Raw genomic sequence first — 15,837 nt, 5'->3', positions numbered from 1 at the left:
CATTTTTTTCTCCCAACCATGGTCCCTTGTTAAATATTTAAAGTGATTCAACTAGCTAATATTACTTTTGGATCATGTGTAATTAACCTGTTTACAGTGGTGCTTGAAAGTTTGTGAATTTTCCATATATCTGCATAAGATTTTCACACAAATCCTAAAAGTATATAAAGAGAACACAAGTATAAATGACCAAATATAATTTTTGTCTCATTTGTTTAATTGGGTTCTCTTTATCTACTTTTAGGACTTGTGTGAAAATCTGATGATGTTTTAGGTCATATTTATTCAGATATATAGAAGATTCTAAAGGGTTCAGAAACTTTCATGCACCACTGTAAGCTAGCAGTGAATGATTTGAAATTGACACAGAACACATGGCCTGTCCTATCTGAAAGCAATCAGGCAAATGCATCACTATGGATGTCACATCTTGACCTGCAAAGTGGCAATTTAAAAGTAAATCCTCACAATTATACGTTTCCACAAATGCTCATCATAAAAGTGTTAAATGCAAATTTCTATACCAAGTACACAATCAGCCAAGTAGGTATAGTGGTTGATAGACACATTTTTACTCCACAATTTGAATTAAGTTTCTGAAAGCAATCACTATGCATTCTAGTACATTTTGTTGTTGTAAATAATGTGCATGAATGATAATGAATGAATGAAGAATTCACACGTCACTAAATAACTAAACAAATGATTTTTCGACATCACAAAATTAATCTGATTTAAATTGGAAAAAAATCAATAGGTGGTATAAATATTAACCGGACTACTTCGGTCATTCAGCAGCCAAATACAAGTTAACATCTTAATAGTAAATTTAGCCTGCATAAAATTTTCTTAAATGTAAAAGCGTGCCAATAATCTGATTTACTCAACAGTAGTATCAAGTCTGGCATGAGCTGATGAGGTGAATCGGGGTCAGGGGTTCAAGACCCAGCACCGCCAAGCTGCCACTTGAGTAAATGCCTTAACCATCTTTGGCACTATACTGCCTCCAACTAGTCAAGAGGTATTCTTGGTGACTATCTTTCTCCGATGGGGCACCACTCACAAAGAGAACATTTTTGTGAAAAAAGACTTGCATCTCCAGCAAGCTAGAGCTTGTGCCCCTCTCAGAGAAACAGTGATATGTCTCTGTCTGTGGATGTAGGGAATTAATTACTGACTGTTAACACACTTCTACTTCATACTTCCAAGGAACATGTCATAACACAACCTTATGTTAAGAAGAGTCTGACTCATAACATAATCACCGCACTCATTTCCAGTGAATGTTTTGTCCTGGTCAGGGTCATGGTGGATCTAGAGCATATCCTGGGACCACTGGGTGTGAGGCAGGAATACACAAGATCACAGACCTCAGTCAATTATTATATCACTGTAACCCTGTGCTGCTCAAAGCCATGTTTGCAACACTTCTATTCATTCACACAATCTCTGGCCTGCCAATCAGAGAGTCCATTCCCCATGATATGATGAACCATCCAGAGCTTCTCCTCCAACAACACAGGCTGTATGAACCTGGGAAGTCAAGAAACATACAGTTGTGCTCATAAATTTACACACCCCTTTCAGAATCTGCAAAAATGTTAACAGAGAGATAATTAAAATTGCATTTAGAACTGCTCTGAGTAAGCTATTTCACATAACAGAAGTGTACATATAGTTCACAAGACAAAATATTAACTGAATTTACACAAATGTACCAGTTCAAAAGTTTACACAAGCTTAATTTTTAGTACTGTGTGTCATTACCTGGATGATCCAGGACTGTTTTCATGTTTTGTGATAGTTGTTCATGAGTCCCTTGTTTATCCTGCACTCTGACCCCAACTTCCTAACAAGCTGGGATATGTGAAGAAAAATAAAATTCACTGTGCTGTAACGTATATGTGAATCAGATCTACTAAAATGTTGACACTGGCTTTGCTGATTAATTGCTGAAAGCAGAGTATATACAGTACGAATTTCCTTAACTTTTGTTTGTTTTGGTGATATGGTGGAGTTATAAGAACAGATACATCCATCCAAAGGAAGTGTCTACTTCCTTTCGAAGCCCTTTATTTTTGTTGGATCAGCGACAGGGACACAGTGCCTACCACTTCGCTACAGATGGAAGAATGTGTTCATGTGTTCATTTGACACAAAATAAGCTAAACCGGGAGTATTGGAGGTGGCACTTGTGTGTGGAAATTTAGTCTCATGCTGCAGTGGTTAAATAGTGGAGGCTGCGTGCACCAATGTACGTGTGTGTCTGCATGTGCACCAAAACCAAAGTGATTCATTGCGTAATCCTGGAGCTAGGCTGGTCTAAGCCTGGGAATAAAGAGAAAAAAAATAGAAAAACAAATAAATACAGAGTTGATAGGTGGTTCTTGAGGAGGTAATGTGAAACTAGGAGCAGCCACAAGTCTTACTTGAATATCTTGTAGACCATTTAGACTGGATTTAGCCAACCATTGTTTTCTGAATGGCTGTTGTAGTAACAAACAAATATACCATGAGGCATGAGGAAGTTATTTTAAATTTCAGAGGCTGATACCCAGATGGAAAAAAAGATGATTTAACTAATTAATTTAACATTTCTTGGATAACATCATCTGACTATGCTGAAATTAAATTGGTTACGTTCCATCACTATTTTGCACATGTATGGAGTCATCTCTGCCCAAAATATCCAAATAGTGCATTACTCCTGATATAAAACTGGAAATAGTTACCACTTACTATTTTTTTGATGAAATCAAAGAGAACTGCATTTACAGTTTGACTTTAGGTGGCTGATTAACTCCGTAGTGTCTATTCAATTCTAACGTACATACAGTATAACACACATCAATCTGCAAATGTAGGTCAGTTAAACACAGTAACTGGCCGGATGTATAAAACGTTTTGGCTTGTTATTTGGTCCCGTAGATGGACCAGATGGAGTTCTACATCTTGCTCTCTCTTTAATTCCCCACCCCACCATGGTGCTGATGAAACGGCACATGAGTAGTGTGTGAGACAGGAGGGGTGTGCACGTGCTTCACTCTCCCGAGAGGCCAAAAAAGCCAAAATAAATCAAATGAATCACCATCTGGCCAACGGATAGCGACTTCTTTCTCGATCCAGCTCAATCATTCCCCTTTTCCTGTCCTTCTCATTTGGATTTCCCCTTAATGCTGGCTTCTCTCTCTATATTTCTTCCTACATAAGTCCTTTTTTCCCTTCAGTGCCAGAGTTTTAGACTGTCAATCCTCATACTGAAAACTCTTCCCAGCAGGCTTAGCTCGAAGGATGTGGCACGCTCCCCAAAGTCTGAAGAGAGAACTAGAGCTTGGCACACCATCCAGACATCCCTGAATTAATCATTTACAATAACAGGATGTATCCAGAAGCTTTTGTTTACCTAGGCTTGTATTTACAGGTCATTAGTTTTGGCCATGGTTACAAAATGTTGAAAAAAGTGTGCGAGCAATATTCAGGTAATGGTCAGATTCATGAACAGATAAAAGAAACAATGGATGGATTCTCTTGCACACATGTGAAGGAAAGAAGGTTTAGTGCCTCTCTCATTAATAAAAGATGGGAGTGTGTCTGCTGGGTTTTATGAATGGGGTCACCACAGCCCCTCCCATCTGCAAAACATCAAAAACACTCTCAAACACTTTTACAGACTCTTTTTCTCTCTAGTACATGTACACAACTGCATCACACTTTCCAATCAGCATAATGAGCCACATGGGCTTTCATGCAACTTGTGTGAACCAGGACAAAGCAAAAGTTAATTGTAGATGTAACTAAGACATCACAGGAGCCATGGGAAACCTATTCATTATTGTCCTCAATTTCCTGAGTAAGCAAACATATGTTCCTGCCATAAATTCTGCATATCACATACAGAAACATTTCTAAATCCAAAGCTCCACTTTGAAATAAAGTGTAAGCAGCTGTGTATCGGTCTGGTATTTCAATACTGAGTGGTTTTGCACAAGACCCGAGGCTACAGTTTGCATAGACGAGGACACTATTGAATTTACTGTCCTAATCCAGCCAAAGAGTTCATTACCTTACTACCCAACATGCCTCTCTGTCCCTCTCCTCTCTTTTTCACTGCTCTGAAACAGCATTACATAACTCCATTAAAGCAGCAGACATTGGAATTCTCACTAGCTTTCTGTTTCGCGCTCTCTTTTTTATTCTAGCTAACATCACAGCCAATGTGAGCCACCCTGTACCCCCCTGCCTCCCCTCAGATAAGCTGTGTCCCTAATGTCCAGTCCCTCTCATGCTCATGATCGTGCTTACATGCATACCTAGTGAGAGATTATACTAGACAAAGTTAAAAAATAAAGTCTTACATAAGGTCCGGTGTTTTTTAACATTAACTTACCCAATGAAATTCTGAGAACACTAGATAACCGCAGCAGCAGCTTTGCCTGTGGACACATGTATTTTTGGCAAAACAAACCCTGCACAGCATGTCAAATGACAACAATACTGAAATGGGTTATTTAAGGCTAAACTGTTGTGCAGGTGAGCAAGATGAGAAGCGTGCATTATGGCCAAAAAGAGAAACTTGGAGGCATGATGGATGAATAATTAGATGCTGTCAAATAGCTCAGTTGATAATCTGGTTGCTCCAGTTCCAGCTTTGCACATGCTCAGCTAAAACAAACAGCAAGTGTGTCAGTTCTATGTCATATGGTATGCACCAAAGCCTATAAATGAGTCAGTAACACTTAACCAGGAACTGTGCATGCTTGAACTGGTCAGCTGTATTTCTTAACTTAACTATTATTCATCCATCATCAATTAGTTGGCTAATATACTGTATAACTTTACGTTCTTACCATTTGTAGCACCGTATACAGGCTATTTGCGGGTGTGGCCAGTAAACATGGACTATCCCCACTGTTTTTCAAAGGTATAAAAAGACGTTAATATAAGGTTTCATTTTTGGCATCTACAGATGATTATTTTAAGGCAGATGATTTTGGACTTTTGTTCAACAGCACAATGATAATAAGAAAAAAGTACACAGAATTGCAAGAAGGTAGCAAGCAAGGCTGGTACTGAGTTCTTTCTAGCCCAGACTGTAGATTCATGCAGCCAATCAGTGCAGGTATTAAACAAAGTGAAACACCCCATAGACTTGATCTCCACTGAGGCTGAAATTTTTCCAGCCTGCTTCACTGATATATCCGTAACACGTCAGCAGTGTCTGAGAAAGAGCATGTGCAATTTACACTTATACTTAAGTAGGCTGTAAGGAACAAGCTGTTACTAGATATTCAGTTTTAATCCTCCCAGCTAATAATCACAACTGTTACTGGTCATTTATAATATACTACATAATAATAATAATATACATAATAATAATATGCATGAGAAATTATTATATATTAAGTATAGTCATCCATATTAAACTATTCACTCATTCAATCTTCTACAGTAACCACTTCATTATGGTCAGGGTCTCAGTGGATCCAGAGGTTATTCCCTGGGCAAGAGGCTGGAATACACCTTGGATGGGATGTCAGTCTATTGCAGAGCACTACACACACATTCACACACACATTTACAACTTGTGTTTTGATTAAAAAAAAACCCCACTAACTGGCCTATTTTTGAGAGGTGGTAGGAAACCAGAGAATCAGGAGGAAACATTCACAGGCACAGGTAGAACATGCAGAGAAACTCCTCACAAACCCTAACCTAACTTAGGATTTAACCAGGTAGCCTGCAGCTGTGAGATGTGAGCATGATAAGTGATACAGAAATAACAAGTCATTTGATTGATATATCATATACTGTATATTAATTGTGTCTCATATATATTGATGTGGTAAATTTAGCACCATCTACTGGTGAAACCGTCCAAACACAACAAAAACGAATGAAATGCACTACACCAGAGGTTCCCAAACTTTTCCAGGGCAAGGCCCCCCAAATGGCATTAACATTTGACCGAGGCCCGCCTTTTGCAAGATGTCTTTAAAACACTTTAAAAATACAGACTTCTGAATATATCCCCTATTTTATTAATAATTACATCTTACATCTTTACATTAGTAATTGATTGTGTGTGTGTGTGTGTGGTTGTCTGAGAATGAGAATATATTTTCCACACCAAATTGTTGAGGCCCCCCGGGCGCCCCCTGGCGGCCCCCACTTTGAATACCACTGCACTACACTACACTGATTAAAGTACATATATTTTACCATACATGTGCTTTAATACTATAATATTATAAACAAATAGGCATACAAGACTATATAAGACATGAAAATTCCATAAAGAAAAAGGGTCATACTTCTTGACATGGTAATATTCATAATAAATGATCAAATTCACACCATATCAACACAGTCCAGCTTAGACATATAAAATGGTATGGAAAGATTCATGATGGCTTTTGTTACAATGGCAGTCAACATAAATCTGGAATATATCTTGTAGTGTGTATATCTCCTTTTTTATGTAAAAAAAAGTTAATCCATCTACAAAAATAGAGGTTGAGATGTTGTAGACAGCTATAATGGGCAACTGCGGACATACAAGTTATTGAAGAGGAGGGGACAAAATGAAAAATACAGAGAAACATAATTTATAATAACAGATCTCATAGATGTGCAGATGTTCTAACCAAAACAGTTTTGCTATTAATATTTGAACATCCACTATTTGACCGTTTTGGTTAGAACATCTGCACATCTATGAGATCTGTTATAAATTATGTTTCTCTTTCTTTTTCATTTTGTCCTAATGGGAATGCAAACTTTTGCGCTCGACAGTACATGCCACATGTATTTTCTCTCTTCTTCAAAAGAGACCTGACTGTGCACTGAAACATTACCATTACAAGGTTGGCTAATTTTTTTTTAATAAGTTCATACTCAAACTAGTTTAGACAAGAATAAATTAGACCAAATGGCTGCATTAAGAGTGAAGCGATGGCATTCACAGGCCTGTGTAGAACTCACATTCAGTTTACTATACTGTACAGACAACAAGAGGCACTGCTGACAGTCTGCCTGGCCAGCCTCACTGTTCCTGAAATAAGTGCCAACTCACAGACGAACAAATAAACTGTACCAGCTGAGTGTTCTGCCTTTTGTAAAAGTTCCACAGGAGCATGAGAATTGGAGGGAGTCATTTATGCCTGTGTGTAGCGGATGATCTCAATTAGGTCGTAGCCTGTGACGGCGAAAGCGAAGCCGTCACCGTCGCAGAACTTAGCGCCGCAAATCTGAGTGTCAGTCACACATTCATTGTAAAGGTGCTCGATCTGGACAGGGCAGAGGAGAGAAAAGTGTGGATAAACTCATTTTAAAAAGACCAAAATAACATAATACTATAATAATAATACTTTTGTAATAATATTTTTTTCCTAAAATGTAGTCAAGATGTGTGTTGCTTTGGAATGTCAAATCCCTTTCAAATTTCACATGGTTTTAAATGAAAAACGCATTTGAATACTTCTGACTCATCAGACTATCATTTCATACTGCCACAGTTAGAACAAATCTTGCAGTAGTGCTGCATTATGCTTTCATATCACATAAATCAATCATGGTGAAATTCTGTCTCATTTTTAAACAAATTTTACCATAAATATTAATGCTTATAACCTGTGTATAAGATTTACCCACTATTAAGGTTTCTTTATTCTTAATATTTCATTATTAAGGTCCCATATATGCTTCCATACAAGTATATACGCACTCATCAGTCGTTTTATTAGGAACACCTGCTGATTCATGCAATTATTTAATCAGCCAATGATGTGAGAGCAGCTTAAAACATTTGGAAATTGCATAAAACATTTGAAACTTGAAAGCACATCACATGACGACTTTTTTTCCAATCTTTAACCGTCTAGTTTTGGTGAGCTTTTCCCATCTGTAGCTTCAGATTCCTATTCTTGGCAGACAAAATAATTAACTAGTGTGGTCTTCTACTGTTGTAGCTCCTCCACTTCAAGGTTTGTTGTTTTGTGCATCTGCATTTGTGCAGAACGGCAGCTCACTGGATGTTTTTTCGCACCATTCTGTGTAAACTCTAGACACTATCATATGTGAATCCAGGAGATCAGCAGCTTCTGAAATACTCAAATCTGTCACCAACAACCATGCCATGGACAAAGTCATAGAGATAATTTTTTTTTTTCTGTTCTTGACCTGTACCGGCATGAGTTTTTGCATTGTGCTGCTGCCATATGGTTGACTGATTGTATAGTTGCATGAATGTGCAGGTGTTCCTATTAAAGTGGCTGGTGAGTGTATATCTCCTTCCCATTTAATATCAGAGCCATTTAACAGGCTTTATGACTTAATGTCAGCTATTGTGTGCCATATGATGAAGCATTCAATCAGACATTTGGATAACTGGAGATCTTCATATACATATGGTCTTGTTACACTGTTTACTTGTTATACTCTTACCTCCACACTGTTGCTTTCTGGGGCTGGGTTTAAATGCCACACACGAACGAAGGAGTCCTCGGCAGCTGAGAGCAGCTTAGAGTTGAACGAGGACAAGAAACACATTATGGTTCAGTCTACAAATTAAGTTTACACAAACTGGCATGTGCAAGATCTGTTTTCTCTCACCAGTCCAGTGAAAGGAGCAATATCGAGGGAGTAGATCCAGCGAGCATGGGCATTAATCTCAGCATGCAGTATCCCTGTGACACCCTCGTAGAGGCGGATTTGGCCCGTGCCATAGGCAGCTATGACAGTGCCTTTCCAGAGCTTCACTGATGAGCAGCTCATACTGGTGGGAAGAGGAGGCAGCAAATGGTGGTTAAACCTTGGCAAGGCAGTTTCATAAATTTACAGTGCCCATCACTAATATTGGCACCCTTGGTAAATATGAGCAAAGAAGACTGTGAAAATTGTCTTTATTGTTTAACCTTTTGATCTTTTGTGTAAAGAATACACAAAAATATTCTGTTTTCATGGATATCAAAGAGTTGCAAACACAACACAGGTTTATCAAAAAAACCCCAAACATCTTTGTTAAATATAGGTGTGCAACAATTATTGGCACACCTATGAATTCATATGAGAAAAATATATTTGAAGTATATTCCGATTGGTATTTTACAATTTTTTAGTATACCTGGGAGACTAGGAAGAGGAAATTGGTCAAACATGACTTCCTGTTTCACAGGGATATAAATATGAGGTAACACATAGGCGAAATTCATAACAATGGGTTAGACCAAGGAATATAGCTGTGATGTGCGGCAAAAGGTTGTTGAGCTTCACAAAATGGGAAGTGGCTATAAGAAAATAGCACAAGCATTGAAAAATGCCCATTTCCACCATCAGGGCAATAATTAAGAAATTCCAGTCAACTGGAAATGTTATGAATCAACCTGGAATTGGACGTGTGTCTATATTGTTTTAACGCTCTGTGAAGAGGATGGTTCGAGTGACCAAAAATCTCCAAGGATCACAGCTGGAGAATTGCAGAAGTTAGATGCGTCTTGGGGTCAGAAAGTCACCAAAACTACAATCCAAAATCACCTACATCACCACAAGTTGTCTGGAAGGGTTTTAAGAAAAAAAAGCCTCTTGTCTCATCCAAAAACAAACTCAAGCATCTTCAGTTTGCCAGACACTACTGGAACATCAAATGGGATCTGGTTTTATGGTCAGATGAAACCAAAATAGAGCTTTTTGGCAATAAACACCAGAGGTGGTTTTGGCACACAGAGAGGTAGCCATATGGAAAAGTACCTCATGCCCACGGTTAAATATGGTGGTGGCTCTTTAATGTTTTGGGGCTGTTTTTCTGCCAGAGGACCTGGACATTTTGTTAGGATAATCATGGCATCATGGACTCTGTCAACTATCAACAGATATTAAATGAAAACCTGACTGCCTCTGCCAGAAAACTTAAAATGTACTGTGGTTGGATCTTCCAGCAGGACAATGATCCAAAACATACATCAAAATCAACACAAACATGCTTTACTGACAACAAAATCAAGGTCCTGCCATGGCCATCCCAGTCCCCTGACCTGAAACCCATAGAAAACCTGTGGGGTGAACTGAAGAGGAGAGTCCACCGACGTGGACCTTGAAATTTGAAGGATCTGGAGAGAGTCTGTATGGAGGAATGGTCTCAGATCCCTTGCCATGTATTCTCCAACCTCATCAGGCATTATAGGAGAAGACTCAGAGCTGTTATCTTGTTTGATATCCATGAGAGCAGAGTATTTTGGGGAATTTTTTAAACAAAAGATCAAAAATTTAAACAATAAAGACAATTTTTCACAGCCTTCTTTGCTCATATTTACCAAGGGTGCCAACATTAGTGGAGGGCACTGTATAGTCGGTTTATTAACATACTGTGTTTATCTTTTAAATGTAAAGTATATTTAATTTTGGACTCAAATCTGTAAGAGTGATATAAAAATACATATTATAAAAACACCAACAATAAAATGACAATATTATAAAATACATTACTACTACTATTTTGGTCTTAAAATTTAACTCCTATAAAAACAGATATTACAGAAACAACAACAATAATATTGTTGTGATTATATTATTATTGTTGTTATAATAATAATAATAATTATTATTATTATTGTTGTTGTTGTTGTAATATCTATTTGTAGACTGCTCTTTACTTTTTATTTTAGCATTGTAAATTAATTTTTATCTTTAGCTACAGCTGTCACCGAATTAATACGCCACGGAAATGTATTTTTGCTATTTTAGCCCCACCAACTGGTGGAACTATGCAAACGCAACAAAATCTATGATACAACGCATGATGAGCCATACTGACTATTAGGTTATTTCTCCATATGTAAGTTCTGATTAAAGGAGTGTAATAATATAATATAATAAGCTTAATAAGACATTGTTATACGTACTTGCCTGTCTTTTCTCAGAGACTTTACAAAAAATCCAAGTCACAGATACACAGATATTTTATTTCTCTTGATGTCCCTCTCTATTTGCCCTAGTTCATTTTACCTCACACTTTAACACAAAGGTGTTTTTCCGTGCACCTACTCAAATCCAGGGATCTTGTTGAGAAGCTGGAAATCCCCCCCAGACTTCCACACACACAGAAGGCCAGAGTCATCAGCACTTACCAAATCAGCTATGTACTCCTAAGAGAGTATACAATGATTAACAAATTGTTTTGTTGCTAAAAGTTGGCAAAATTATTAAAATTATGTGAAAGTTCTGAAAAGGAAGCAACAAAATTGCATAATCAAAAGAGTGTCACCTAAACATGGACTGCACTCAGCTTCACAACAGTGTTTGTAGTACACTATATGGCCAAAGGTTTGTGGACACTTGACCATCACACCCATGTGTGCTTTTTGAACACCCCATTCCAGATTTAGTCCCCCATTGCTATTATAATAACCTCCATTCTTCTGGGAAGGCTTTTCACTAGATTTTGGCATGTGGCTGTGGGGATTTGTGCTTATTCTGCAACAAGAGCATTGAGCTCAGGCACTGATGTTGGGTGAGGGGGCCTGGGATGCAGTAGGTGTTCCAATTCATCCCAAAGGTGTTCATTGGGGTTGAGGTCAGGGCTCTGTGCAGGACACTTGAGTTCTTCTACTTCAACCTTGGCAAACCGTGTCTTCATGGACCTCGCTTGTGCACAAGGGCATTGTCATGCTGGAACAGGTTTGTGCCTCTTATTTGTAGTGAAGATAAATTGTAATGCTACAGCATACAAAGACATCTAATGCAAGTGTGTGCTTCCAACTTTTTTGGCAACAGATTATGGAAGAACTAACCTACATATGGGTGTGATGGTCAGGTATTCACAGACTTTTGCCCACATAGTGTATATAAATATTATTGTGGCATATTAATTCTGTGTGACAATGTACAGAATTAATATGCCATGGCAAATGTACTCATTACATGTTTGCCGTCTCTTCGTGTCCCATTCAAGTCCACTTTGTCTCACTCTCTTGGCGCAGCTTTTTTAACATTTCTCCGAAAAGTGTTTTTGATAGACTTATTCTGAGCTGCTAAAACATTGCAGTGTAGATTTTTTTTAGCTTCATATATATACATATTATAAAAATGTGCACAGCGAAATTGAATAGTAAGGTTCTGTCTTCCAGGGGCACAAGATAATGGAAAGCCCATTTGATTACCGTTAAAGCATCGTCAATTTGTTATATTCAGTTACTTAGTAACTTCCACGAGTCACAAAAATTGATGATAGTGTAGAGTGAGTACTTTACCATACTGCCTGAACACTCAGACGCCATGTCAGTGACAGCCTCAGTGTGTTCCTCCAGGACTTCAGACAGTGTAATGTTACTTCCTTTACTGGGAACATCAAACACCAGCACTGCCCCAGAGGAGACCCCTAACAGAGACGTCTTTTTATGATATCCATTCTGGATATGAACATATACTTTCCATTAGAAGTCAGTGTTTGGGTCACTTACCTACACAGATGTATTTCTCTCTCACAGCAGCAATCCCCCGTGCAAAAATGGCCTTAGCTGATATAGAAGACATGGTGTGAGTACCACAGACATATGCAAATGCTGTTATCAGAGTGGAATATGTTGTTACCTGTGGGTGTCTCTGGTGTGTCCAGTGCATGCCAGTACACCATAATGGATCCATCAGACTCGTACATCTATTAGACAAACACACATTTAGAATATAAATAGTAATTTGGTGCCTGTGGTTACGTATGTGAATATGTAATATGTAATATGATTGACTAACCTGAATCCCTTTCTGAGAAGCAACAACAAGAAGATCTCTAGATGGAAGAACACACCAAGCTGCCTGTACACAGGAGAACAAAATATCTGACTCATAGTCTCAAGTCTGTACATTTATAGTGACACTACATAGAAAATCTTGAACAATTGAGTTTTTGATCTAGAACAAGCCTCTGGGACCAGCCCGCTTGACCTCTTTGCACATTTCTGTTCTCTTTTTGTTACATTACACACCCTAACATAAGTCAGAGCCACAACCATGCTACAGCTTTTAATTTCCTGTCTCAGGGATTTGGAGAATAATGTGCACCATCCATATTACAGGGGCCAGAGTCCAGCGCCAGTTTGGTGATTTCCTCTTATAAGGCTGCACTCACGAAGACTTTTTGAAATCCTTCAAAAATACACTTGTTACCATTGATTTCAATAAGACCAATAAGTTGATAAAGCAATTCTAGTTACTTGAACATGTTCATGAAAGTCTTCTATATAAATGTGTTACAATACATTACGACAGAAATGTTTTGCATAATTGTATATGAACTGCCCAGCAACTGAGCTTAGACTTCCAAAGTAAGACTAGAGTGAACAGGTTTTCTGCTCATTTCTTATTACAGGTAAATGCAAAAAAGTTGTCGATAATGGTAATCTCACATATGCTACAGTTGTCGATTGAGACCATGGTAAAAAAAAAAAACTTATTCCTATAACCTATTCATAACTGGGGTATTAAATCAGAAGTGTTTGAGCAGGGAAAGCTCTAAATATTGACTTTGTCCCTACGGCACCACACCTTGGCACCCGTCATGTACTATATTTAATACTTTAAAAACTGTGCAGTTAGAGGCAGGATTATTAACTACAAATAACCTACAAAAGTCAAATGTGTGCATCACCTGCATGATGAGTGAGGAGCTGGTGGCCACGTTGCCTTCTTTGGACTGTAGCTGTCGGTGTGAGTAGTTGAGCCCATCCCAGGAGGCACTCACTAGGTTCACTACATTGGCATGCACGACAGCAAAATGGGTGAGAGACCGTGGTGCCAAGCGCAACACACTCAGGTTGTTGTAGAGCGCTGAAGCACTGCTCTTTAGCTGAATGCTCTTCTCCCGATGATACATTTTGGCCATTTAAGATTCCACAAGTCAAACCAGGCCTATACAAGTATATCTGAGAGAAAGAGCAAAAAACAACACAAAGGCTTCAGCATTGAAGCAAAGAAATTGTTAGCATCATGGCTTATATTGTTATAAAGCTGACCCTCATTTGAGCAAAATGTCTGCCAGTTCTTCTTAGAGATCTATGCTTATAAGAAAAGATCTCGCCATTTTAGTGTCTTGACTTTTCCACATTGTGCACAATTTGTCTAGGAGATGTTAATCACCCAGAAGAGGCTTCACAAAATATTAATTATGGGGTTCCTATCATTTTAATATGATAAATTTTCTATATACGTACATTTTTGGTTGGTGCACTGGTTCTTAATCCAGCAGTGACTCTAATGTGATTAAAAACATTCAGCATTGCTGGGATACAGTGATGTCCCTGCTACCCTACCATGTTAGTGTCACTGTGCTAAAACAGGCCTACCAACAGCACAGATAGACTGTGTATAGCAGCTAGGTTTGGGCGATATGAAAAAAAACCCCACCATATCATGGTTCGTGACTACATTTCTACTATATACGATATGTGTCATGATACAGAGGTTTGCTCAGAAACTGACAGCAAATCATCAATGAGTTGTATAATCTCTACAAAAACAAATTAATAGTATTTATTAAATATAAAAATATTATTATTATTATGGGCGCACAGTAGTTTAGTGATTAGCACGTTCGTCTCATACCTCCAGGATTGGGGGTTCGATTCCCACCACTGCCCTGTGTGTACAGAGTTCACATGTTCTCCCTGTGCTACGGGGGTTTCCTCCGGTTTCCTCCCCCAGTCCAAAGACATGCATGGGAGTCTGATTGGCATTTCCAAATTGTCCGTGGTGTGTGAATGTGTATGTGAGTGTGCCCTGCAATGGATTAGCACCCTGTCCAGGGTGTACCCTCCCTTGTGCCCCATGCTCCCAGGGATAGGCTCCAGGTTCCCCGCGACCCTGAAGGATAAGCGGTATAGAAAATGGATGGATGGATGGAATATTATTATTATGATTATTATGACAATTAACAAAACATATTTAAAATGTTGGAAAAAATATTATTATTATTATTATTATTATTTAAAATTTTAAAGCCTAAGTACAGAATGTAAACATCAAATCACTTGCTTCCAGTCAGTGTGTATTTAAATGTAACAAACAAACAAACAAACACAAACAAATGGACAGATGGATATCACAATATCACAAAAAAGCACACTGTGACATAATTGATCAAGATATCGATATTATATGGTCATATTCCCCAGCCCTGATATCAACAGGTTGTAACCGTATATCTAGAACATAAAACTGCTTTGTGTTTACTGTTTACACATTCTGGTTTTTAGTTTGTTCTTTTAGTTACTATCTACTATCCAGCTATAGCATTAATATGGACTACTCTTTAGCCTTTATGTTATAAACCCTTATAACATTCTTTATGCATTTACAGCGCCTATGTTTGTACTTTAAAAAAAGAAAAATCCGATGTGAATACAGCTGAGAAAACCAGTGAAAAGGAAAGGAAAATATGTCTGCGATCAGAGTTGTATATTTGATCAGAGTGGGTTAATCTACATCCTTGTTTTTACTGAAAACACTGTCAGATGAGACCACAGATACTCCTTCAGCATCGCTAATCCAGACAGTAATGGAGAAGGAAGCTAAACGCTAACTTGCTACCAAGCTCCCGAGAGCGTTCCTTACAAACAAGCTGCGCGTTAGAAAACAACAACGTCTCTGGTCGTGCCAGCAGTAATTACTCAAATAATAACGGTGAAGACATTATAAGAGAATGAAAAGTGACTGCAGAGCCACAGCCGCCGCATTGAGCTAACAGATAAGAGCAGGTCATACCACTGCGCGTCTTCCGCAGCCATAGTGACGGAGAGGGCCGTGTGCAAAGCGTAGCTAGCGTACGTGTCTTAGTACGTGGATGAGTTCCAA

The 15,837-nt window shown here is 38.4% G+C and overlaps 1 protein-coding gene across 3 annotated transcripts; it reads right to left on the bottom strand.

Annotated features, from left to right (window-relative positions):
• Window positions 1-6,716: 6,716 nt before the first annotated feature.
• Window positions 6,717-15,814, bottom strand: wdr54 (WD repeat domain 54). Of its 3 annotated transcripts, none has more exons than XM_053610398.1 (10): window positions 15,748-15,814; window positions 13,637-13,910; window positions 12,742-12,804; window positions 12,583-12,649; window positions 12,453-12,509; window positions 12,243-12,370; window positions 11,038-11,138; window positions 8,611-8,773; window positions 8,443-8,517; window positions 6,717-7,286 (listed from the first exon to the last, which is right to left on the bottom strand). In XM_053610398.1, exons 2-10 carry the CDS (start codon window positions 13,868-13,870, stop codon window positions 7,155-7,157), a joined length of 1,020 nt encoding a protein of 339 aa, XP_053466373.1. In that variant the 5' UTR covers window positions 13,871-13,910; window positions 15,748-15,814; the 3' UTR covers window positions 6,717-7,154. The 3 variants fall into 3 exon arrangements, with proteins under 3 accessions (XP_053466373.1, XP_053466375.1, XP_053466374.1); XM_053610400.1 differs by lacking the exon at window positions 15,748-15,814 and adding an exon at window positions 15,598-15,729; XM_053610399.1 differs by lacking the exon at window positions 15,748-15,814 and adding an exon at window positions 14,590-15,312.
• Window positions 15,815-15,837: the final 23 nt, after the last annotated feature.

Source organism: Ictalurus furcatus, chromosome 22, assembly GCF_023375685.1.
Source record: "Ictalurus furcatus strain D&B chromosome 22, Billie_1.0, whole genome shotgun sequence".
Lineage (NCBI taxonomy): Eukaryota > Metazoa > Chordata > Actinopteri > Siluriformes > Ictaluridae > Ictalurus > Ictalurus furcatus.
Note: the sequence above shows the minus strand (reverse complement) of the source record. Positions and strands in the feature narration are given on the sequence as shown.

Excerpts from the sequence above, each read along its gene's own strand:
- wdr54 (XM_053610398.1), bottom strand. The coding sequence starts at position 13,870 with ATGGCCAAAATGTATCATCGGGAGAAGAGCATTCAGCTAAAGAGCAGT. Across the intron at positions 12,371-12,452 it reads AGAGAAATACATCTGTGTAG|GGGTCTCCTCTGGGGCAGTG; the intron begins GTAAGTGACCCA and ends CGTCTCTGTTAG. Across the intron at positions 11,139-12,242 it reads CTGAGTGTTCAGGCAGTATG|GAGTACATAGCTGATTTGGT; the intron begins GTAAAGTACTCA and ends ATACTCTCTTAG.